General features: G+C 41.6%; 1 protein-coding gene across 2 annotated transcripts in view; it reads left to right on the top strand.

The window, feature by feature from the left end:
- Window positions 1–26,277, top strand: part of MIPEP (mitochondrial intermediate peptidase) — a 183,056-nt gene that overhangs the window by 132,514 nt on the left and 24,265 nt on the right. For both annotated transcript variants that reach the window (XM_082700190.1, XM_082700191.1), the window contains exons 17-18: window positions 9,248–9,369; window positions 12,681–12,754. In XM_082700190.1, coding sequence (XP_082556316.1) covers window positions 9,248–9,369; window positions 12,681–12,754 — 196 coding nt within the window. The remainder of the gene's footprint in view (window positions 1–9,247; window positions 9,370–12,680; window positions 12,755–26,277) is intronic.

Genomic DNA, 26,277 nt, shown 5'->3' with positions numbered 1-26,277 from the left:
GGTTTCTATTGTCTATTTTCTAGTTTTTAAAAAATTTTTATTTTTAAAATTTCTTTCTAGTGTTCCAGAATTCACTGTTTATGCACCACAACCAGTGCTCCATGCAATACGTGCACTCCATAATACCCACCACGAGGCCCACCCAACCTCCCACCCCCCGCCCTTCCTGTGGACTCTGAAAAACAATATGAGGGTTCCTATTTTTTCTTGATTCAGTCTTGATAGATTGTATATTTCTAGGAATGCATCAATTTTTTCTAGGTTGTCCAATTTGTTGCTTTATAATTATTTATAGTCTCTATGATCGTTTATGTTTCTGTGGTATCAGTTGTAATGTTTTCTTTCATTATTAATATTATCTTATCCTCTCACTTCTGCTCTTGGTGTATCTGGATATGGTTCAATTTTGTTTCTTAAAACACACACACACACACACACACACACACCTGCTGCAGGGGTGCCTGGGTGGCTCATTTGGTTGGGTGGCCAACTCTTGATTTTGTCTTAAGTTATGATCTTAGGGTCCTGGGATTGAGCCCCATATCAGGCTCTGTGCTCAGCAGGGAGTCTGCTTAAGAATTCTTACTCTCCTTCCTCTGCCTCTCCCTCTCAATAAATAAATAAATAAATAAATAAATAAATATTTAAAGACTATTCATTTTATTGTTATTTTCTGTTGTCTCTTAGTCATTATTTCATCTGTTTCAACTCCGATATTTGTTATTTCCTCCCTTCTGCTAACTTTGGGCATAATTGTTTCCTTTTTTTCTAGTTCTTTAAAAGTTAGGTTGATTTTTCTTATTTTTATTTTAAATTTTTTTTTTTTACATTTTTGCTATATTCCACCTTAAATCTGCCTTTGCGGCATCCCATAGATTTTGATATATTGCACCTTTGTTTTTGTTTGTTTCAAGATTTTTTTGATTTTGCCTTTTGGTTTCTTCTTTGACCCTTTAGCTGTTCAGAAGTGTGTCGCTGAATTTCCACATATTTGTGCATTTTCAAGCTTTCCCCCTGTTATTAACATCTAGTTTCATGCCATTATAGTCATAGAAGATACTTGGTATGATTTTAGTCTTCTTAAATTTGATAGGACTTTTTTGTGACCTGTGCTGGAGAATGTTCTGTTTGTACTTGAGAAGAGTATGTAGTCTGCTGTTGTTGGATGGAATGATCTGCATATATGTGTGTTAGGAGCATTTGATTAAAAGAATGGTTCTAATGTTTCCCTGTTGATTTTCTGTCTGGATGATCTAGCCATTGTTGAAAGTCAGATATTGAAGTTCCCTGCTATTATAGTTTGATTGTCTGTTTTACTCTTCAAATCTGTTAGCATTTGCTTGACATATTTAGGTGCTCTTACGTTGGGAGCATATATATATTTATAGCTGTTCTATCTTCTTGATGAATTGTCTCTGTTACTGTTTTGTCTTAACGTTATTTTTTGTGTTGTAAGTATAGCTATTCTTGTTCTCTTTTGCTTCCCATTTGCATGGAATATATTTTTCCATCCCTGCACATGGAGCCTTTGTGTGTCCTTAAAGCTGAGGTGAGTCTTTTGCAGCAACTTATAGTTGGGTCTTTAAAAAAAAAAAATCCAGGGGTGCCTGGGTGGCTCAGTCATTAAGCGTCTGCCTTCTGCTCTGGTCATGATCCCCGGGTCCTGGGATCGGGCCCTGAGTCAGGCTCCTTGCTCGGTGGGAGGCCTGCTTCTTTCTCTCCCACTCCCCCCGCTTGTGTTCCCTCTCTCGCTCTGTCTCTCTCTGTCAAATAAATAAAAAACTCTTAAAAAAAAAAAAATCCAGCCAGCCACTCCATGTCTTTTAATTGGAGAATTTAGTCCATTTACATTTAGAGTAATTATTGTTAGGTATGGTTCCCTCAGCTGTTTTGTCAAATGTTTTTTGTTTGTTTTAGTATCCTGCTTCTGTTGGTGGATGTATTAACACCAGAGCTGTGCTTGATTCTGTCCTGTTCTTACAGGGGTCCCTCTTGGTCCCCTGGGTGGCCTCCTGATAGCAGAAGCCCTCATGTTCTCTGGCAGTTCTCATTACCTGAGCATGGGTTCCTTTAGAATGGAGAGGACCTCCTCCTTCTTGTGAGATGGTCCAAACAAGGGGAAAAGCAGTGTTAAGGAGATTCCATTAGGAAGAAAAAAGCCCGCATCTCTTGGTTCCAGTTCCATGCTTGTTATTTTTTGATTTATTATCTTCTTTAGTTAGATTAATATCACCTATCCATGTTTCATCTAATAAGCATTTTAACAACATAAACATTTGAATCAGCTACACCTTTGCTCTGCTAATAAATTAGCTCTCACAGGCACAATCCAGTATTTCCAAGGCTTTTGTTTTTTTGAAGTGTTTTTTATTTCAATATCCCTATGTAAAGAAAACTGATAATTGAGATTTACATACTAAAGAGGTGTATTCTTTATTAATATTTTGTGCATCAATAATGATATGGCTGACATTACTATTAGTTGCCTGAAGAGATTTGGTCAGTTTGTTAAGAATGATTTTTTTCTTATAACATTGGGTCTTCTGAAAATAGGCCATAATTCTACCATTAGCATAGAAAATGTCTCCCAGTTATCATTAAGTTTTGTGTTATAAACACACAAATATGGCACAGAAGTCTGTTTCAGGGTTAGAAAATTATCTTAATGGCACTTTGGGAAATTATTCAAGTTTGAATGGTTATGTGGAGAAGGATTTATGTAATGTGGATAAATATTTTTATGTAGAACAGTCTTAACATTTTAACTTACTCTTATTATTATACTTAGGTTTAGTATTAATATACACAAGCCAGCTTTCCCCTGGCTGTCAGCTGTAGGCCACTTATAGGTCCCAAAGGCCTCCCTCAAGTCCAGCAGTATTAACATTTAAACTTATTATAACACTTACTCTTATTATCACATTTATAAGGTCTTTCTTTTTTAGCTGTAAAAATAGCTACATGGTGTGTTTTTTATGTGTTTAAGCTGGTATGATAGAAATTAAGGTCTAAGTCATGGGTCTCAAATATAAACACATAAATCCTGCATAGGGATGTTCTGAGGGTCCAGAATTTAGAATCAGGGTGATTATATTTTTCCCATTCATGGAAAGCAGTAGGTCTCATAATTTAATTCGATACTTCACCATATGCAGCATGGAGTAGCAAGAGACCATGGGCTTTGATTTTAAAGGACACCTGGCTATGAACTCCGTCTCCACACATGTGACCTGTGTGCTCATCAGCTGGAAAAACAAAATACAATGACTTAAATGAGATACAGTTCACTTCCTTCTGCCTGGCAAGGCAAGGGTGTGCAGATGGGACTGGCAGATTGGTTGGCTCCTCAACATGTGGCTTTTATCTGCATCCAAGGTGGTACCAGCTTTCACTGCTCAAAGCTATCAAAGAGGGGGAAAGAAGAGGGGGATGAGGAGCGTTCTTTTGAAGGACAGGGTTGAACACATCACCTCCACTTACCTTGCCTGCGAGAACACAACATAGCCACTCAAGGAAGCCTGGGAAGTGTAGTCTCTGTCAGAGCAACGGCAGCCTTGCTCAGATGTGCTTGGGAAAGGGTGTGATTCCCTTCCTAAAAGGAAGAAGGAAATAAGGAGGAGCTGCTTAACAGTCTAGGCCAGGAGCCTTGACCAAATTACTCTTTCTTGATTCTTTTTGTAAAATGTTGAACTGTTTATAAAAATTTACAAAATATCTATTGACTGTCATCCTCAAAAGATTTTGATGAAGAGACATTTAATAAATATAAATATCCCTTCCATATTTTCTGGGGCTCATTTCTCTTATTACTTCTGGGTACAACTCTTAGTTTTTGAAATTAATAATAATATACATTCTCTTGCTGTGTAACAAATTACCACAAATTTACTGGCTTAAACCAGTAGCCTTCTCAGTTTTTGTATGTCAGGAGGCAGAGCCCAGCATAGCCAGCATATTCCATGTTCGGGGAGCCACACACTGCAGCCAAGGTGTCAGCCGACTGCCGTCTCATTTGGGGCCTGACTGCCTCACCCGGGTCATTGGCAGAATTCCTGTCTTTGCAGCTGTGGGATCCAGGGCCCCAACTTCTTGCTGTCAGCTATAGGACTGTGTCCGAGAGGCCACTCCCACATCTTAAATCCTTCCTCCCAGATCCGAGAGGATTCACCTGGCTTACTGCCGACATGGCTGCCGACTTTTTAGGCCACCGAGGAAGGTTTCTAGAGTGAGTCTGCTAACCAGACGAGATATTGTGTATAGCACAACTAATTATGAAGGTGACATTCCATTGCTGTTGCCATACTATCTTAGTGAGAAGCAAGGCAGAGGTCCTGCCCACACTCAAGGGGAGTGATTTCACAGAGGCATGAATGAGATCATGGGGCCACCTGGAAGTTTGTCAAGCACAGTAGCTGTGTTTCATTTAAAATCACTTTGTATTACAAATGGAGAATTCCTGTTTGCCACTATCATTTCTCGGGTTTTGGTAAAGTGTCTATGGGGACTCTTTTTTTTTTTTTTTTTTTTTATCAAATTAGAAATACCAGTCCATACTGAATCATGGAAAATATATGTGTACACATGTATTGGGAGAGAGAGAATATAAACATGAGAAGGGAGATGGAAAAATATCTTCCTCTGCTTTCCACTGTGACTGAACACTGTTGGATACCACAGATTTGGTATCATAAGAGGTACTCCACAAACTGACAGTATTGTGTGTAGAGAATGTAAAAAGTCAAAATGGTCTATCTATAAAGACTAGCTCAGGAATTTGCTTCTTTGTCTCTTGCTGTCTTTTAGTTACCCTAATTATGAGAGGTACACATTGAACAGTAGGCCTTTCTGAGCTTACATGGTATTGCTGGGCTCATTGTTTGTTTAGATTCTACAGAGCTTGAAAGAAATTGAAGTCACTACCCTAGGAAGTGTGATACAGACTGGTGTCAAAATTAGCCTCTAAAGTCTTGTATCATCTATCAAATAATATAATAAAAATGTAGTTTTTAAAAAAAAACAACATTAGTAATAATCCGTACAAGATCCAAAATTTGCTTTTAACTCTGTAGTATCCTCTTGTTTGTGATATGGATATTATTCCTGGCCTCCTTACTGCAGTCAAAGGCTAATTTTTCAGTAACATTGAGCATCATCCTGAAAGAATCCTCCAGTGTCTGTCCATCCATTGATCCATCCATCCATCCATCTGTCCAGCAGACAGCTGTTGAATTCCCTCTGTAGTCCCCATACCGTGCTAAGTCCAGACATAGGCACAGTATTATGATCTTTGGTCTTAAGGGAATTTCATTTCATATGATACACACCAAAGAAGTAGTGGGTGTCATTCCTGTTCTCATCCAATTTATAATGTTACTGATAAGATTGTTTTAAAATAAATTTTAGTTAAATGCATTTATACATATATACATATAGCTAGAGATGAAGAAATGATGTGCTATTTGAGAGTATAATTAAGAGAAATGATCAGTTCAATCACTGAACCCTTAACATATAGTTAATGAGTGCTTACTCCGCAATGGCTCCTCTTCTAGGTCTGAACCTGAAATAGATGGTAGGTAACCGGCTCCTTTTCTGCCTTTCTGTTCCTGACCCTGTCTCTCATTTGGATGGAGGAAAATCACATGGTTAGGAAGGGGCTACAGCAAATAGAATCCTCAGAGGACCTCCCCTTCCCTGAGTTCTAAAGCAAGTGATAGTTTGCACAGGCTTCCTAGAATACTCTTCTCCTGCTCCACGTTCTTATCTGTGGGATCACTGGGGTTCATCTGACCAAGAAGTCTGTGATAGCCATGCCTTGAGATATGTCAGGGTTGGAAGATCTACACTTCCCATCAGAATAAAAGAAAAACTGCAAAGGATTCGTGTCCTTTGTTTTAAGACCAGATCTGCACATTATACTTCAAAGGAAGGGTGGACATGTCTGTCCATCCAATAGTGTCCCTCAGGAAGAAAAAAGCTTCAACTTCAAAGGAAGAGCATGTCGTCATTCCTGAGCTTCAAATGAAATGCTCTCTTTTCCTTTTCCTGACGAATGGGTGAAATTATAACAAAGACTTCCTATTAGGTTGAATCAGAAGGAATTCAGCTATTTGTGGTTACAGAGCGGTGGAGCTGTAGGTGCACCATAAACTCACAAACCACTGATGGAAGTGTCAGGTGGGCGTAATTTATCTAGCGTGTCTTGAGGTAGGAAAGGGTGTAGTACCAAACTCAAACCTGTAATTACAGAACAAGACACAACGAGTGTGCCCTGTGACAGAATATCTGTATCCAGGCAGGCATGTTGCTATAAGGCAGATGCCGTGGCAGCTCAGGAAATTGAGCATTGCACAAACCCTGATGTCTCTTTCTACACTTCTGAAAGGTCTTATTTTTATTACTCTGTTTATGTGAGGACTTAGTTATGAACTGATGACACGAACAAACTTAGAAATTTCGTAGCTCGAATCAAATGCCTCTTTTGAGGTAGGCCTGCTTTCGAGGCAACACAAAACTGCATTCAGCGGGAATCTAAACAGAATTACACTCTGCTCTGTACTGCAGAGGCTACCGCACTAGTTATGGCAGGTCACCAAAGAGGTCTCAAAGACGGGACCCCCTCAACTGTGTGCTTCCTGACTGGAGGCGTCCACCTTGAGAGAGGCTGACAGCATCCGTAGCATAAGAACCACTATCAAAAAAAAAAAAAAAAAAAAAAAAAAAGAACCACTATCAGTGGAGCATCAAACTAAAACAGCAGGCCATATTCCATGACAAAAGATATCATTGTAGCGCAGCGGCTCTATATGAGAAAGATTACCAGTGGTCCAGTAAGATGCCGGCATAACCCCAAAATTGACATAGATCCCCTTTTCTAATAAAACAGAGTATACAGAACCATTGTATCTGTTATAAGTGAATTCTGAAAGACCCAACCCTTTGACTAAAAATTTAGTTACTCAAAGTTTATCATAATGGAATTTGACCCTAGATGGTCCTTGACTATTGGCCTTCAATTTAAATAGTGCTTGCATAGGAAAAAGGACGGAAAAGAAAGTCTGTCTCTACTTTCCATGCCCCTCTCCCCCCATGCCCGCTGAGGGTACCTGTTGGCCAGAGAGTGTGCAGACACATTCTCCCATCTGGGGCAAGATCACTGTTGAGCTTCTGGGGCCTCAGCTCTAATGCCCTTCATGTATTCTTGGTGCTGGCACCTGGGCCTGGGGCCAATGAGGAAGGATCCAGGTCTGGTTACTGTAAACAGACCCCAGATAACAGCCTTGTGAGTGCACCCACCCTGTGCTGGTGGTGGTGATGTGGAGTTGGAAACCACGTTCCCACCTTGTGGCTTCCCACAGGTAGGATTTCACTGTCACAGATGGCCCAGCATGGTATGGCACAGGAGCAAGGGGCACGTCTCTTTCCTTTCAGAACGTGACTCACAAGGCGCTCACTTACTTCCAAGTGTAGCCATTTTGGAAGAACAGGGAAAGTGGATGTGGAGGGTGATTGATTTCTCTTCCCTGATAGCCTCCTGTTCAAAATCAGTTTTAGTACTCCAGCATACCTTCCTTCCCCCTGCCCACCCTTGCAACTTTCCATTTATTTGTGCTATTCCTTTTTTTTAGTTTTTTTTAATCGAAGTATGGTCGACACAACACACATTGCTGCACTAACTACCTGTTTTATAACAGCTCCTTTGCCCAATCCAGACAAAATAGTTGTCTTAATATGTTAGACATACGCAGAGAGTGAACTAGCACTGTGATCTCATTATTAGAGTCCCTGGGTAGTAGATATAAGACTTCTATCAGATATAAGACTTCTGTCAGACAGACTGCATTCTAAAACTTGCCACACACTGTGATCAAAGAACCATCTTTTAAAAAAAAAAATTTGCTCTTAATCAGGTAGTATTTGCTCATATAGTTAATAGGTTTATGGTAAGGATTACACCTTATATTTTATTTTCCAGGGAATTAAAATATTTGTTAAAGAATGATTATCTTCATTTAAAAAAATAGGTTTCTAGCTTACTCTGGTGATCATTCAATATATACAAATATATTGAATCATTATATATGCCTGTAACTATTATAACATATCAATTATACCTTCATTGAAAAAGTGAAAAAATTAAATTATGGGTGAAAGAATAATATATCCGTCATTATGAATAAAACTCAGGTTTTTTGTTTACATTCTTTTGTAAAACTTAGACTTCAATTTTTTTTCTCAAAAAATGTTAACGTGAACGAAAGCACACATCAGAAGACAGTGGATTATTGCATATTTGTTTTAGAAAAGTAAAAAATATTTAGGTCATAAATATGTCTTTTGACGACCGCTTTTGTAATTCTAGCTTTTGTTGTAGCAGTGTTAGACCGTGAATAGGCTGTGGTAAATTTATGCGTTGGCGTATAACCTTCCTACTAACCAATCAGAATGTAGATGTTTTGCTTTTAGGTACCAAGAAAGAACAGTATTGGCAGGACACAAATTTTCCAGTGGAAGAGTATTCTTCCATGAAAATTCACATGGCCTTTCTTACAATAACTACATTATTGTCCTCAAAAAAAAAAAAAACGAAAGAAAGAAAGGAAAAGAAAAACAAGAATTGGATGTACTCAGTGCCAGACCCATAATTCCCTCTCCTCGTGTTGATGACCAGGCATTCCAAGCAGGCTACAACAGATGTGAAAGTCCGTCCCTGCTCTATGACCTTCACCCCTCCTGCTGAGTGTGGGCTGTCCTCTCTCTGTGTCTGTCACAGAGATGAATCCCAGCAGTGATGAACTTGGAAACAATTAGGTGCGGCAGGCTTAGTTTCTTCAAGTCCCCTCTCTTTGGCTGGCAGATGACTGCCTTCTTTCTGTGCCCTCACATGACCTTTCCTTTGAGCTCAAACCCAGTATCCCTTCTTACAAGGATCTCGTCCTACTGGATTAGGGCCCACCCTAACTGCTTCAGTTTAGCCTGACCACCCTTTTCAAGACCCTGTCTCCAGTACAGTCACATTCTGAGGTATGGGGGTTAGGGCTCCAATATATGAACTTTGGTGGGGAGCACACCAGTGCGTAACAGAGTATAAAATGTGGAAAAATATTAACATCATAAGTGATGGAGACCTCTGTAAAATTTAAATTAAAACGTTTGCGGATTTCCTTACGTGCTTTTGTGTTCTCATACACAAAATCTGAAAATACAAAGACTTCATATTTCCTGTGCTGTGTTTCTCTTTTGGCAGGCCTGGCAGCTTCGATTCAGCCACCTTGTGGGCTATGGTGCCAAGTACTACTCTTACCTGATGTCCAGGGCAGTCGCTTCCATGGTTTGGAAGGAGTGTTTTCAACAAGACCCCTTTAACAGGTAATGAGGGGCTGGAATTCTCCTCCAACACCATTACCCCCCACCCCACTACATCTGAAGCCTGGCTGAGAACCTTAGCCACTTGCCACCTAGCCCATCCCGCACCTTCTGGCTGGGCCTCCCTCCCACTTCCGGACACAGAGCCTGACTCCGAACCTCTGCCTTGGTCTCTAGTGCTGCGCAGCTGCCGCACGCTGGTGATGGTGTGGTGTCCTCCCGCCATGGCCGTGGGGGCCCTTTGTGTGAGAGCTCTTTGCTTCTCCAAAGTGGCCCTAGACTGCTCCACTTCCACGCCTCCCCAGTGGGTTTTCTTAGTTGTTCCAGCCTCTCTTACTGTCTGTACCTGCTGCTGGGTCCTCCCTATTCCTTTGGACAGGCTTCCTTATTTTCAGCACAAGCTTCCAAGGATTCACTCACGGGGAACAGCACCTGATTTCCTTTTTATTGCCCAACAAAGGACTTGCTATTGTTGTTCATTTGGGAGCAGCACCATTGGAAACTTTGATTATCGATGCTAGTGTGTTCTGGAAGGTTCCGCCTCTGCCTGACTTTGGAACACTTTCTTCCCATGTAAGACAGTGGCAGTCAGAAGATGGAGAGCTGCTCCCCCTGACCATTCCTCTACACCTCCCTTCGTGAGGTCCACTGACCACCACTTAGCGTTGGTAGCTGCAGAATCCCTGCCCCACATCGCCCCCCGCTGCTTGCCTCCTAGGTACCGTCCCGAGCAGCCCTGCTCACCGTTTCGATCACCACGATGGGTAGTAGCTCAGACAGCACAATCCGCAGCTGCCACAAACATGATTGTGTGGTGACTCTCGGCCCTGTCCAGAGTGCATTTCATCTAGTTAGCCGGTGACCGTGTGAGCATTTAATGGTTCTGCAAGGGAATTGGTTGATTGATTTCAGCTAGGGACGTAGGATGCTCTCCCCCTTCCTTACAGTGGAGGCAGCCATGCACAGTGGTGGGCTGGAGAAGGAGGGAGAGCGGGTCTGGGATGGGCAGCCCTGCATCCCCAGGATCTCAGTAAGCTCTACCCCACAGGAAAAGCACCGGATTGCCCCACTGCCCCTTGAGTGGGCCTCCTCGTGATTCTCACAGGCTTCCCTCCAACACCAGGAAGCTCAGGGAAGTCGAGTTCTGGTCTGATGGAGTCCTTAGAAGGAGCTTCCTTTGAAAGCAAACCACTAATTATGATCTGGTCTAATACTCATTTAAAGCATCTTATCTGCTCACCACACAAATAAACACATCTCCAAATACCTCTCAGGCAGCCATGGGTGATGCTGTATCTTCACTGCTTTTATGTGGTTTAAAATTAATGGCCCCTTGGATTTTCAGAGTGCCCTAAAGTTTCTAAAGGGCACGTTATGTTACACTGATGGCAGCCTTCAGAGCAGGTACTTCTTGTGAGAGGAAACTGAGGCTCGGGGGGGGACAAGCGGTTTGCCCAAGGCTTCCCAGCGAAAACAGACTGGAGTGAGATTATAAGGCAGGTCTGCTAATTCCTAGCCCCTTCTCCCTCCCTGTCTCCTGCCCAGCCCCCAGCTTTTTATGCAGTTGGATGTAGGTTTGGATTTTCTTAGCATTTAATAATCACATTCAGTTCCAAAGCCTTTTGAACTTGAATCTGATGTAATAGAATTTTTAAATGTTTTACAGTTTGGTACCCACATGTTATTTTGTCTTCCGCCCTTTGCACACTGCAGACATTTGGTCTGCTTTTCAGATTTTATTATTTTCAAAGGACCTAAAGCCAAAATTGACTATAATAAATCAGTTTGGGGGATTATGATTCTTTACTGGAAATTTCTATAAACTAGGCAAAATATTATCTTGTTTAAAGGAGCTGCACTTTACTAGAAAACCACATACTATTAAATACATATATTTCCAAGCATTTATATCTTGTTTATATGTGCATTCTTGCCTAGACATGTAGTTTGCCCTACTTTTATAGACGTGTAAAAGTAAGCTAGTAAAAATATTCACTGGACTAGAAAATTTCGAACCTATGTCAAAAGATCCTTTTTGATCCCACTTCTGAAAAAGCACCAGACTGAAAGCCTCACCAGAAAGCCAGGCAGCACAGACCTGAGGCACACCAAGAACCAGAGGCCCGAGAGCAAAAGTCCGCCAAAGTCGGTGGCGGGGGGGGGGGGGGGGTGCTGCAGACCGGGGCTGGCAGGAGATCTGGCCTCCCAGGCCAGGGGTCATGTGGGGCCTCTCAGCTGCCCTGTCCCTTCCCTGGGTGGGCCCAGCCTTCTGTCCATGATTCCTAATTCGTGACACACTTGGCCTTGGCACCCACACAGTGTTTGATCTCAACATATTTTTAACACTGTAATACATCAAAAGTTCTGATTAGAAACCATGTTCCCAACTGAGGGTTGCTGGGGGGAGGGGGGGTTGGGAGAAAGGGGGTGGGGTTATGGACATTGGGGAGGGTATGTGCTTTGGTGAGTGCTGATTCACAGACCTGTACCCCTGGGGATAAAAATACATGTTTATAAAAAATAAAAAATTAAAAAAAAAAAAAAGAAACCATGTTCCCAACATTGCCCATACATAAAGATGATCCAGAAATAGTGCGATGAAAACAGCATCATTTATGTAACTTATTTCATCATGGTGTGTAGTCATCTAGCATAAAAGGAATTGCATTTTCCATAAAATACAAAAATAGCACTAAATAGCTTGTGTCCAGGTGCTGTTAAGTTGGAGAATTTCTATCTGTAAAAATTCTTCCAAATCTGCCTGCAGGTGTTGTAATAGACAGTATTCCCTATAGAACCCAGCAGACAAAGAGCATCAGAGGGCGGGAGTCAGTTTCCTCTTCCGTCATTTACCCTTAGCTGAGCTCTGCCTCTCCAGGTATAATTAAGCCTCTCCTGCCAGCTTTGTCTCCTCCACTCTGCTTTCTCAGTGTTGTTTTTCTGTGGAAATCTCAGTGGAAATAAATCCCAAATCTCACTTTAAGATCTCACCCAAAGGTGATGGACAATGGGATACCTTTTACTTATTATATCATACTGAAACTAAATAATCCTTTCTTCGAAGAGAGATTGTTTGCTATGACACGAAAAGCTGAAAATTCAGTTCTCCTTTTACAGTAAATATTTCACATGAGGTTTTACTTAATCAAAATAATTTAAAAATTGGAATTAAGAGTTTTAGAAGTGAGAAAATGGAGGGCTGGATTGTCTCAAGGTGGCAGCTTTTCTGAATAAGATGTCAGTGTGGCTTCATTTTGAGAAACTAGGACAAGTGTGAGCCGGGGCTGTAACGGAGTGTCCTCTCTCCCCCGCAGGGCGGCAGGGGAGCGCTACCGCAGGGAGATGCTAGCACACGGTGGGGGCAAGGAGCCCATGCTCATGGTGCAAGGTAAAACAAAACAAGGATTGGTAACTTTCGTCATCGCCCCACCTTTTTTTTTTTTTAAAGGTTTTATGGGTTATATGTATGTTTTTAATTATTGAAGTATGGTTGACCTATAATGTTGTATTAGTTTGAGCATACAGCTTAGTGATTGGACAGGTCTGTATGTTACGCCATGCTCACCACCGTAAGCGTAGCTACCATCAGTCACCAAACACTGTTATTACAATATTACTGACTATATTCCCAATGATAAGCGTTTCAGCTTCGTGACTTATTTATTTTTTAACTGGCAGTTGGTACCCTCCATCTATTTTGCCCATCCTCTCACTGACCTCCTGTTTTTTGGGTTTTGTGTTTTAGTATTGGTTCTTTGAGTTATGTTTTTGTATTATTTATGATGAAAGCTGTTCATATTCAAGTCTCTACATTTTTCCCTTTAGAGATGAGGCTTCCACTGTGTACTTTGTTCTGAGCATCTATTGATTATATCCCAAACAACAATTTAATTTTTAGTTATTACCATTTCTTCAGATGCTGGCATAAAACTTCAAGGTTTTAACTTTTAAAATGTTGCTAACACTCTAATAGGAAGTTTGTAAATTTGTTATACATTACCAGAAAATTTGCCTTTTAGGTTTTAACAGGTCTCAGTGCATTTCTTTAGCCTAAAGAATTCATTTATTTCTTTATCCAAAAGTTTAGCTAGACCTTTGCTAGAAATCCCAAGGCAGTGGGCTGGACTTTTTACCGATTAAAAATTAGAACCTAATTAAGTCTTCTCTTTCAGGTACCACAATGCTTGTTTTCCTATGTGATATGGAGGGTTAATTTTTTCATTTAAGTATTTTCACTGAAAATTTAATTATAAATGGAAGTGGCCATCATGATTTTGCACAAAGTGTTCTCAGCAATATTTTAAGGAAGATGTGAATATCCCTGGATATTCTCAATATATCAGCAGTTATATCTGCAGCTGACCCCTCTAACTAGCTGACAAAAATTGCCTTTAGGAAATAGATCTGGTGTTGGAGAAGTAGGATAGTAATGGGTCTGACGTAAATGTTTCCTTACCTATATCTGTTGCATCTAATACCTATGGCCCGTTCTCATAGAGCTCCTTCCCTCCAGATGTTCCTTTACTCAACATGCCTGCGTTGAGGGCTCCTAGGAGCCAGGCACTGTTGTGGCCCCGTGCTGTGCTGAGGGCAGGAATGAAGGACACATGGACAAACACCCCTTTCTTGTGGAACTTGTATTTCGTCAACTGGAGTTGACGCTCTTCCTGGCACAATCTACCCAGCACCGTAGTATGTGTGGAAAACAAATCAGCCAGCCCAGAGACCCCACAATTTCATATAACCTGGCCCAACTGAGAGGATAGAAGTCCCCCACGACAACACTTTGGTCTCCCGGCAGTACACTGTGCCTCTGAGTTGTCCTCTTGAGATGCAAAAGGCCTGGCGGTGGTGCCTCAGTTTCCACTCGCACCTTAATGGCCCATCCTGAACTCTGCTACAGCCAGGGAAGGGTTTTACATGGTTTACACGCTTGATTAGTTTAATCTCCTGGCACCCTCTGAGGTAGGAAGGGTCACTATTCCCATTTTCCAGATGCTGCAACAGGTCAGGTCCTTGACTGTTACAAAGAAAGAGGCAGTGGGTAAATCAGTCAGGATTTGAACCTGTGACTTCTGGCCGCAGAGACTGTGCTCTTCAGCAGTCTGTGCTGTTTCATGTGTTTGCAGAACAGGACACTGGGCTAAGAATCTCTTATGGACCCACGTAAAAGGAAAATCCCTCAGCTCATAATAATAAACCACCGAGAGTACACATCATGTGTTTCTCAGCTGGTAGTTTCTGGTCCCTCACAGAAAGCCCACTGTGAGTCAAGAAGGGGTACTTCACTTTGCTTCCTCCTGTAGGTTTTCTGTTACGTATACTCTCCCGGTAGCCATGCTTAGCTTTTCCTCTTTGAGACCAGGATCTAAACACTGTCTGCACATAAATATTAGCTTACATATGGCTCCCTCAAAAGAAAAAAAAAATTAAATCCTTTTCTATGTTTGTCCTTTGGCTGGTGTATTTTTCTACTCACTTCCAAGAATGTTGTAACAAACCTCTTTAAAAATTCCGTTTATATGTAAACATCATTGTGTTAAGAAACTTAATATTTTCCACACTGAAATTCGCACACTTGGGAGAGAAAAACAAGACTGTGGTTCAAACCAGAGATGATAAAGCATTCAGATTCCAGTTAACACCAACAATAGAATGGTTCTGCTTTTAAACTTTAATATTTTTCTTAATGTTGTTCTGTCAGATTTCATTAATTCACATGATTTGTTACATGTCAGAGATGAATGGGGGACGTGCAGAGAAGTTTATGACTGTTGTCACTTTATAGGGCTGGATTTGTAAGACAAGACCAGCAGTGGCTTCTCATTTTCTCTTAGGCAGCCAACCTGTACCCCCAAATAGGAATGTCTTAGGGGATGGCTCATAGCCAAACATTGGGGTCTCCTGAAGAGTAGTAATTGGTGAAATTACTAAGAGTTGTGATATAAAAACCCAAGCAATCTAGTGGGTGTTATTCTTGTATGAAAATGTAATTTTTTAATAGGTGTTTATATATGTTACTTAGGTGCCTACTAGGTAAATGCAAAGAGTTATAGAATTATTTTAAGTAGCAAAAGATAAAGAAAGAATACCTCCCTTCAAACTATGTGCCTCCTTGACCAAACGACAACTTTATTAATCTCCTACTTTAAGACTTAACGTTACAAATGAACTCCAGGCCATTCCTTAGAGTCAGAATACCTCTGCCTTGTACTCATGATCTTTGAATAATAAAGACGACACAGGTGACCTGTGTTTAGAATGAGTCGACATTAGGTCTGAGTCCCTTGATCTTTTCTGGTCCCTCCAATGGATGAGCCTCCCTGTGGGCAGAACCTGGTCTGAGGGAAGTGCTGGAGAACATGGCATTTCTCTTTCTTTTCTCCTGCTGACCGTTCCACGTTCCTTAGTAAAGTTTCCTGCCACACAGCCCCGTCTGTGTGCTCACTCTGGCTCGGCACCGAGGGGGCCCCACAGGGCAATCCAAGCCACAGTGAGAGGCTGTGTCTTTGCCCTCAACACTCTAAACACCATTTGAAAACAATGCAGTGGTTACATAGTCGTTCAAACAGCATTCCCCTTCTGGGAGAAGAAGACAGGTCGCATGGTACAGCCACCCAGTAGTAGCTGGGCTACTTCTTGAGAAAGTCCCTCACCCTCCCTCAGGGAGAGAAGGTGTTATGGGACGTCACAACTTGACTTCCTTCTAACGTGCTTGTCCTCAGCTCCTTTCTGGGTCCACATGACGGGGACTGGGGCATGTGGGTGTTGCCCAAGTGATGGAACAGATGCAGTAGAAGGAGCGTTACAGATGGAAGTTTGGTCCTTATCTGCTTTTAAACACATTCATGGCCCATGTAAAGATATAGGTTATAAGCACAATATTCATTTACCCCCTCCTCAGCAATTTGGTAATACTTGACCAAAACCAGCTTTCTTCATTGCCAAGAATTCTGGGGTGAGGTTGAACTCTTTGTATTTCATTGCCCTCGTGGAGGTTTTCTGCTCTTCATTTCATATGCCTCCTGCCAGGGTTTTTTAGTTTATATTAAGTATCACATTTCTGAGTCATAAAGGAACTTAAAGTTTTACTTAAAAGAAACAGTGATGTTACGATATTTTCATTCATTTTGCTATTTTTGAAAGTCTATACTAGGATACTTTTAAGTGTGCCGTGGTGGACATGATCCAAAGTCTGGCTTCTATTACAATTGTTTCAGAAAATGTATGGTTTTCTAGAAGACACACATGCAGTAAGGTTTGTGAGTGGCAAGGGAGTAATATTTGTACCCACTGGGCAGCAGAGTTGTTTCCTACAACACCAAATACAAGAGTGGAATGATGTGACTATTGGCAAAAGAAGTTAGATGATTTCAGCAGTTTGTGAATGACAGATGACTTACTCACATAGGTCTTTCTTTGTAAACTATCTTCTTGTGTTGTAGGTCCTCTCGGAGTTTGGGTAAATGGCCCTTGTTGGGTTTTTAGGTTCAGATTTATCTTTTAGATAATCAGAACAAAACTAACATTTTGAGAAACTACTGCATGCCAGGGGCCTTCTGCTATGCTACCTAATTTAGTCCCCTGTACCTAGGCCATATGGTCCCCGTTTTCATGGATAATGAAACTTAGTCAATGTTCATTCTCTTTCTTTGCTGCCTCTCCTCCTGACTCCCATGTCTTCCTCAGCTGATCTCTCAATTCTGTGTTGAGATCGAGCTGGTCTTTAGAACATGGGAGATGTCAGAGACATGAGCCTTCAGGCCTTCGTGAGCCCCCAAAGCCTGCGGTTTGCTGTTTTTAATGTCACATCCTAACTAGTGACATCAGAGAGGCCTGCCTGACATCCACTGATCAGCAATAAAATTTTCCTTAATCTGTTTTTGTAGGAGCTCCTTTAGACTTTTGTGGTAAAGCTATCAACTTAGTTTATAATCAATTTTAGTCATGGTGGTTCCAAGAGAAGGATTCTCACCACAGCCAAACAAGCTAGATGCCCAGTGAAGTTTCATGTTTCTGCCTCTGGTTATAGCATTCCTTGTGCTCTACCCTTCAACCTTTGCACAAAGAATTTTATGGGGGAAAGGAAAGGTTAAAGTCCATGACTTTCACATTCCAGGAGGTTGTTTCCAACTCTAAACAACTTAACTTCTGTGTTTGTTTCCAGAAAAGACACTCTCAGCTTCATTTTTATGTCTCTGAGGCCAAAAGCAGTATGCACGTAGAAATACAAAGTAATAACTTGTCTGAGTTTTTAAAAAAATGAAACATCAGATAAGACTAAAAGAAATAGTAGATAAATGAGTTCATTCTCAGTGGAACTCCCTTCAGTTTGTTTTTCTGTGTTGCTGAACTGACTCATGAAACCAAAGTCTAGAAGCCCACAGGGCCTTACCTTAAGCTGATTAAAATCATAATACCTTACATTTCTGCAGAGCTTTATGGTTTTCAAAACACATTCATTTTTGCAATAATTATCCTGTATCATCTGGTCTAAATTATTACGTGTTATTTTTTCTCCAAGAAATAAACCAGAGGATTGTGGTTTATATTCCAAGAGATCATCCCTGTTGAACCTCAGGGAGATTAATACCAACAGTGATAACTACTTTTTTTTTTTTAATAATTACTGTTTTCTTTAAAAACCTTCTGGGTCCTGGTCGTAGTGAGCACACCTATCACTTGGCTTTTGCTTTCACACCATTTCGCCATTAAAAGGAACCAGAGCTCTTTGGATGGTTGATTCTAGGGCTGAGTGTAACAGTGTGAGCCAGGAACTTCTGGAAATAAGAAACACACATGAGGATGGGTGTGTATGTCAAAGGGAGACAGATGCCCACTAAAAGAGTTCCCAGTGGCCAAAGCCGTAACAATTTGCACAACCAAATAAGGCAATTATTGGAATATAGCACAAAGTATAAAATTTATGTATGTGAGTCCATACTTATATATATAATTGAACGAATAAATAAATAAATGGGGAAATAAACAAATCCATCTCCCATGCAAAAGAATTTCAAATAATTTGTATCGGTAGTCCGCCCTCAAGGAAGTGGAGCGTGACTCCCCACCTCTTAAGTGTGGGCTGTACAGAGTGACTTCCTTCCAAAGGAATCCAATATGGAAGGGGGTGGGGAGAAGTTACAGTAATTTTTGTAGAGGAGAAACTGAGAAATACTTCCTCAGTTGGGTGTTCAAGGTCAGCCTCAGCTGTGAAGCCATGGTAGTAGGATATACCCACGATAGGACATGCTGAGAAGGGGACTTCACCTCTGTGGTCTTCCTTCCCAAACCCATAACCCAAACTGAGGGACACAGTGCAAAGTACCTGAACAGTACACCTCAAAACTGTCAAGTTCAGGGAATCAGAGAAATGTTCAAGTCCAGAGAAACCTAAGGAAGTGTGACAGACAGCCACATGCTGAGTGGTGTCCTGGATGGGACCTTAGAGCTGAACAAGGACGTTAGATAAAAACTAAGGAAATGTGAATAAAGTATGACTTTAATTATCAGTAATATTGGTTACTGTTGTGACAAATTGGTTAACCAATGAAAACTGGTTAACTAGTTGTGACTTGTGTGCCCAACCAAGGGAAGCTATTAACACCAGAGGAGATGGATGGACTGACGGGGTGTGCTGCATGGGAACTCTCTGTCCTCACTGTTCTTCAGTAAATATAAAACTATCTTTTAAATTGTCAGTATAAAAACAAAAAAAGCGTCTCTGGTAAGATTTCTGGTAATGACACTGCCATCTGTGGTTTGCCTCCTTGCCCCACCCCCCAACTCCATTTGCTACATTTCCATGCATTTATTCTGAGGGCCATGAGAACACACGGAGAGTATTTCCAAGGCAGGTAGTGACAAGATCAGATTTATGGTTTACAGTATCCACTGCCTGCTGAGGAGGGACTGTGGTAAGCCTGATTTGAATAGGATGCTTGTTGCTCCTTGCAGTAATCCTGGTGAGAGATGAGGGTGACCAGCCCAGGAGAGTAGGCAGTTGGGATGAAAAGAGGTTTTCTGATCGAAGACTGTTTATGAAGGAAGAGCAGCTGGGCTTGGAATCGATTCTGCGTGGAAGGGAGTAGGCAGGAGGGATGTCAAAGATGACTCCCCAGTCCCTCCGTTTGTTGTGGGAGAGGTGGTCGTGCTCTTGAGTGCCTCGGGGACCTACTGATCAGAGCCACGGAGCAGTGGCCGAGTAAAGTGTGATGTATTAGGAAGAGTATGAGAGAAACCTGGAGCCAACAAGTGGATTCATTGCCCTAAAACAGATCAGCCCCCGTATGGAATTCAGCTCAAGAAGCTCCCGAGTCAAGGGGTTTCGATTCCAGAGTTACTGAAGGTACTGATACTGGTACTGATTAACTTCTGGAAGCCCTTCTTCCCAGACAGTTGCAATGATGGGAAACCCACTTTGTCACAAGGCAGATTCGTTCCACTTTGAGATAGCTCTCATTGACAGGATGACACAAGTATTAAAATGGACTCAAAATATCCTGTCTGCTTGAAAAGATTGAGGTCTTGTCTTTAGGTAATGACAATTGATACTTTTACTTATTTATTTTTTTGATAAGCTGATTACTAACCTAATAGGCCAAACGGGCTTTACTGTTGGTGTTATTTGTACAGTACGATCATGATAGCAGGCAAGGAGCAGCAAGTCTTGTCTGTCGGCAGAAGTACAGCTGATGTTTAAAAGTAAGAAAGCTACAAAAATAAAAAATAAAAAAAAAATAAAAGTAAGAAAGTTACATAAACTGTCGTTGTTCAACACCAGGTTGATTGATTTTCCCAATTGTCACAAAGCATATGCAGTGACTTCAAGAGAAAAGGCAATTTCTACTGGTTAATGGACGACCCATTGGTTGTAGTTATTTCTTGTGGTTTAAAAACATGAGGTTAACGTTTAATCGTGTCATCTGGTTAATCCCCGAATCTTGCCACGTATGGCGCAAAGCTGGCAGACCTAACCCCGTATGAGAATAATAAATGCACGCAGGCTTTGGATGGTTATTCCTGAGTTTGTCCGCTTTTTGAAAGTGCTGTTTTGCTTCTTATTCTTCTAATTAAGTGGGATTTTCAAGGGCGAGATAAGCACAGAACAGCTTCTGCCTGACTTAGCCGACATCTGTGCCCTCTGGGTGTGGAGGGGCTCCGGTAAATAAATACCAGAACTTGCTCACAGACGTGCCCTGTGGCATATGAGGGCCCGCCCTGCAGGGTATTTTACATTTGTGACTTGTGAGGCAGCCCCTCAATTATTTCAAATATTAAAAGATAAGATGACTTAAAACTACTAGCCTGCCATGCAGAACTGTGCTGTTCGAGGTAAATCAGATGACTTTGGTTGGGTTGCTCAGATGTTAAGAAATATAGATCATCTTTATTTCCAGGCCTTTCCTGGCACCTCTAGCTTCTTACTCTGCTTTGTTTTGTTTTTTTCCTAGCACATATTTACTTCCTGACATAATGGAAGCTGTATTGTTTCATTTATTGGCCTGTGGTCTGTGCTCTCCAAAAAATTGTAAGCTCCTGGGCAGGAGGGGCGCTGTTCTGTGTACCGCCTCGTGCGCAGTGCCTGCAACAGGCAGTCAGTAAACATGTTAAACGAGCGAGTACGTAAATATGAAATACACTTAAAAGGTGAAATATTTCTTGTGCCATAAAAAACTGGTGATTATTGGAAGAGGTTTTTATTCCCCTTGTCTGAGAAGTTTTCTGTCACATCAATACATCCAAAGGTTTCGTGGGCCCAGATATTTTTGCAAAGCTCCTTTCTAATGTAAAAGAAAAAGAAAAAATATATACAGTGCACATGTTCTGCTTGTCACCTGCCTGTTCTGTGTCTCCCATCTTCTCTGATTTTGTGGCATTGTGTCTGGTCCTCCTGCCTCTCGTTCTAGCTTCCTCACCACACCCACACTGGGACCCCAGCTTCTCTGGCCTCCATCTGTTTCTGATTTAAGAGGCTTCATCAGCAGGTAGACGGGAGCCACAGCTCATAAGTGAACACCGCGCATTTCGCTACCCAACATATTTTGTGTTCTTGGTGGAGCTTTTCCTCTAAACAACACATGTATTTACTACACTGTACATAACCAGTGTTCTACAAGATAGAATAAAATGGATCATTCCTTGTGTTTCAGAATTCCTATAACGCAAGGCCATGCCAGTGTGGTGAATGAATAGTTACTTAAGAAACAGGCGTTAAAGTGGAAAATGCTTTCCCTGCTGTGGGAGGTCAGAGATCAGTTCTGCAACTTGATTCATGGCAATATGTAGTGGGCTTTGTTAAAGGAGGTGAGTCAACTCTTGGGGCTTCATTAAAGTAGGATCTAAGTAAAACTCTCCCTGGGGTCAGGTGGTTCCTGAGGCCTTGACCTTCGACACCACCTCCCTCTGACGTCTCTTCCTCCTGCCTGCTGCCTTTCGTGTGTTGACTTCTGGGACCATTTGCTTTTAGCCACACCGCCTTTGCCTAAGACAGAAGGAGATGTCCTGAATTTTGTCTTTTGTTCAGACGTAGCACCTTAATATTCTTAGGTTAGGGACTGGTAAATAATGTGATGGAATAAAAAAGGCATTGTTAGCTGTTGATGACGTTAATTCATTTTAAGCTTAGTGTATGTTTATTGAATGCTACTAACCAGACATTTCAGGGACACAGAAATAAAAAGGAATAATGTAGAGCTCCCACATTTATGTGAGGGGTATAGCATCCAGTCAGATTTACAAAAGGTACCTTGCAGAAAGGTACCCACTTGGTGGCTTGCAGCCTCCACTGGAACACAGGCTGGGGGCCTGCAAGGTTCCTGGGTTTCAGCTACTCCTGCCCCCCAGCCAGCCACCTGCATACTGGGCACTGACAAGTAGGTGAGGCAGCCTGGAGGAGGGTATGATGACAGTATGGACCTGAGTAACTATGACAGGATGTTGACCCTCCAGAAAGCTCTCTACATACCTGTTATGTTAATGGGTACCACTTCTGGGAATCTGCAGCCTGATTTCCTCAGATGCTCTAACCAAAACATACCCAGTCTAATCCCAGGGAAAAGTAGTATTTGGTAATGATCAGAGACACCTGTCCTTGGAAGAGCCACTCAGAGGCTCTTTGCTTCTAAAATACAAGGTCAGTATTTCAATGATACAGATAAACAAAAGAGAAAAGATGTGGGTCTTACAAGTGGAATGCCTTTATGGAAAGAGTGGCAAGTTTTTTGTTTTTGTTTGTTTTTGTTTTTGTTATAACTTCTAAATAAATAACCTTTGGAGGATTGGGAATAAGTAATTCCTATGCTCAAACACATCAAACAGATAACTGCATATGATCATACTAGACACTGATGTGCTTTTGTATAATTTTTACAGTGTAGGGTGATAGAAACTACATGGCATATTGATTTCTTCACACCAGTTAAAGGAAGTCAGCCTTTATCAGGAAATGACAGATTTTTTCTTCTGTAAAACTTAATCCAGAAGCATCTACTAGCCCTGGATTTTTTTTTTTTTTCTATTTCATTGTCAGTGTTGCACTGACTAAATTCAACAACATAATTTTTGCTAGTAAAGAGGAAGAAAAGCCTGTGGAGAAGTAACTTTTAAAAGGAATTTTAACTTTTTTTTTTTTTTTTTAGAATTTTCACTTTTAACCTGTCAGTGTGTACTCCGTGTGTGTGTATGTATACACATACATATACCTAGATGGCACTTTTCATTTCAGTACAATGCCTTGCTTGCGAAAAAGTATTGCTTGTCAAACAACTGGCTGGAAGGGAAGGGTCAAGAACCCCTTTAGACAAAAGGCCATGGCACTGCATGTTCACCAGTGCTCAGAGTAGAGCACTCTTATTAAGTCCTGGGTGCCACAAGTTCCTGCCCAAATGATTTCAGGTAGCGTGCAGGAAGGAGATTTGGAAGTCACAAAGGAAGTGTGTTAGATGTGGGGGCTCCTGGGTTGCTCAGCTGCTTAAGCCTCTACCTTCTGCTCAGGTCATGGTCCCAGGGTCCTGGGATGGAGCCCCACATCGGAGAGAGCAGAGAGCCTGTTTCTCCCTCTGCCCCACCCCCTGCTTGTGCACACACCTGTGAGAATTCTCTCTCTGTGTCGTGTCAAATAAATAAAATCTTCCAAAGAAAAAGTGTGTTAGATGTGGACACAGACAATGTCTGTAAGGCACACTGCAACATTCGTGTGCCGTATGGCGTTGTTCCCATTTCACAGGCAGGGGGAGTAAAGCCTAGAGAAACTGAGTTACTCTGTGTGCCAAGCTTTTAAATGGCCTTGTCAGGATTTGACCCAGGCCATCATAACTTCCAAGCCCTTGGGGTGCCCACTGCCTCTGCCAGCTCACAACATTCCTCCCCTGCCCTCATGGAGCTGTGGACTCTTGATACAGTTTTTTGTGGCTATTTACTTTTGGTGAGAGTTGCCCACTTTGGTCATCTTCTCTGAATCCCAGGAAGCTGTCATTTTCTACTTGCCGTGTAAATGTCATGGGGCCCTCTCCATTTGTGTAGTCATCTGAGATAATGTCTAGGAGTTTGGCTTTATTTGAGATGTGAGAGCCTTTTTGTTCCCAAGTAAATAACTTGTAGTGGACTCATTCCAAGAAGGACACCAGCAATTCCATTTTCAGATTCTATCTACTGTAACTATGTTCTAAAGGAACACAGATAATATTCTTCCAGCTCTTTTTGATTGCTTAATGGAAATGTTATAAAACCTTCTTTAAAGATGATCATTATAGATGGTGTTCTTAACATGCGGTTACAAATGTTTGCTGTTGGTAGGAGGCTAAAAACAGGTTGGAAAAGCAGATGGTGTTTCCCCAAAGCTCTTGATCTAGTTTCTTAGCTTGATACCCGGAGGCATCAAGCTTCAAGTGCGGAGCAAATTAGAAGCCCTGAGTTTCCTGGGCAAGACTGGGTGCTGAGGGACACTGGTGCATTTCCATCTAGGGAGCATACCAATAAAAGGCAAAATAATAATAGTAGTTGCAGAGGTTTAGAGCAGATTTCAGTGGAACAGTTGAAACTGGCGTTTGCTAACCGACTCGTGTTTGAAATGTTGCCAGAGAGTGTAGAGACAGGAAGATGTCTCTTGATTTAACTGGATCGTTTCCTGAAAGATCACTTTACAAGATATCTTCCAATGTTTATTTGAGGCTTTTCAACTAACTGTAAGAGAAACTTTTTCCTTTTGACTATTATGTAACATTACTAATAACGAAACTAGACCAAGGGACGATCAAGCCAAAACCTAATTTTCTTTTGCTTAATTGTTCATCTTGACATTAAAGTTTTTTTTTTTTTTTTAAATAGAATAATCGCTTCTTAATCTCAGAGTGTTCACCTCTCAAATATTTGAATAACATTATTGAGTTCTTTTTCTACCTCATCACACAAGGTAGAGGATGTCAGGTAACACATGTTGCTTTTTAATCTTTCTCCTTACAGAACTAAAGGTACGTTTAGTTTGATTGAGCCATAGGGTCAGGAGGACGGCTAAACTCCACTTACATTTTCCTTTCAAGCAGTTTAAAGGAAACAGATTTAAAAAATTCTCGAAATCTTAAATCACACCCTCTAAGTAACTGGAATTCTGGTCCCTCGTTCCCGTTCTGGCTGTCTTCCGTGCTGTACACATGCTTTTTTCATTTTAGCATAGGAATTTTGTGAAAACACCACAGTAGCCTCACATGCTGATTTTCCTGAGACAACTAGTACTTTATTTTGGCTATTAAGAAGTTAAGACTAACTTCTACTGCTTTTATATTTCTGGAGCTGAGTGGCGGGGCACGAGTAACCGCAGCAACAAGAAGCATGAGAGGGGTGACAGTAAACTACTTCTAGAAACACGCATGCAGTGTGTTTGCTGTCCCAGGTGCTGTGCTGATTTCGTCGCTTTGACAGCTCTGCAAGGGTCCTGCGGCGCTCGTGTCCTTTACTGCCCAGGGTCACACCAGAGCAACAGGTGGAACCATGACTCACCTTTAGGGTGCTCTGTTTATCTCTAAAACTTTTCAGCTTATACCAGGAAGCTTTGGCTTTAGAAATGGTTGTGCTCATCTTCCGCGTATTTTCCCGCTTGTTCTTTTTACAGTGTTTGGCACCTGAATTGCTTGTTACAAATACACCGATGCTCAAGGAAGATACTGTTGGGTTCCCAGAGCAAACTGTCCTGGGGACGGATGTTGGCGTATGCTAACTAGTGTTGATAAGGTGTCAGCTGACTTACATGTATGAAGTGGTTCTGCGGCAAAACCAGATTTGTTGAATGAGAGCTCGTGCATGCCCAGCAAGGTGGGGTAGTTTACAACACACTCATTGGCAGCAGCCTTCTTTTCTTGCATGGCATAGCAGGAACAAATGAAGAAAGCATGTCATGGAACCAGACTTAGAATTTAGTGGCTCCAGGATTATGACATAGTTTCAATAATAGAGGTAAATGGCAACGGGGAATAATAGCCAAGTCAATAGAACCCCTAATCTTTGGCTTGTTTGGGTATTTACTCAACGTGGCCTCTGAAATAGCTGAGAGCTTTTTGGAAGAAAGAGATGGAAGAGAAGGGAGCACCTGTGTTCTCAAGGCTCAGACCTCCCTTTTGTAAAAGCACTGATTTTTGAAGAGGGTGTGTCCGTGTTTAGTATGTGGGTGTGTTTGTTTAAGGAAGACATGGAGCTTCAAAAGGCAAAATGTTTTGTAACCCAGAAGTGTAATTCTAAATGGAATGATACATCTGACGACGAAGTTAAAATAAACCAATTTGTAAACAGATCACTTGTCTGTGGGGCTCAGCTGGCTGGATCAGCTTCTGTCCTGCAGGAGGGTCAGATGCTCCATCCAGTTGGCGGCCTCAGAGACAGAACCTCGTGTCTGACCAGAGACAGATAGTAACCCAGCCT

This window comes from Mustela nivalis, assembly GCF_964662115.1.
Source record: "Mustela nivalis genome assembly, chromosome: 15".
Lineage (NCBI taxonomy): Eukaryota > Metazoa > Chordata > Mammalia > Carnivora > Mustelidae > Mustela > Mustela nivalis.
This window is presented reverse-complemented; position numbering and strand designations above follow the sequence as displayed.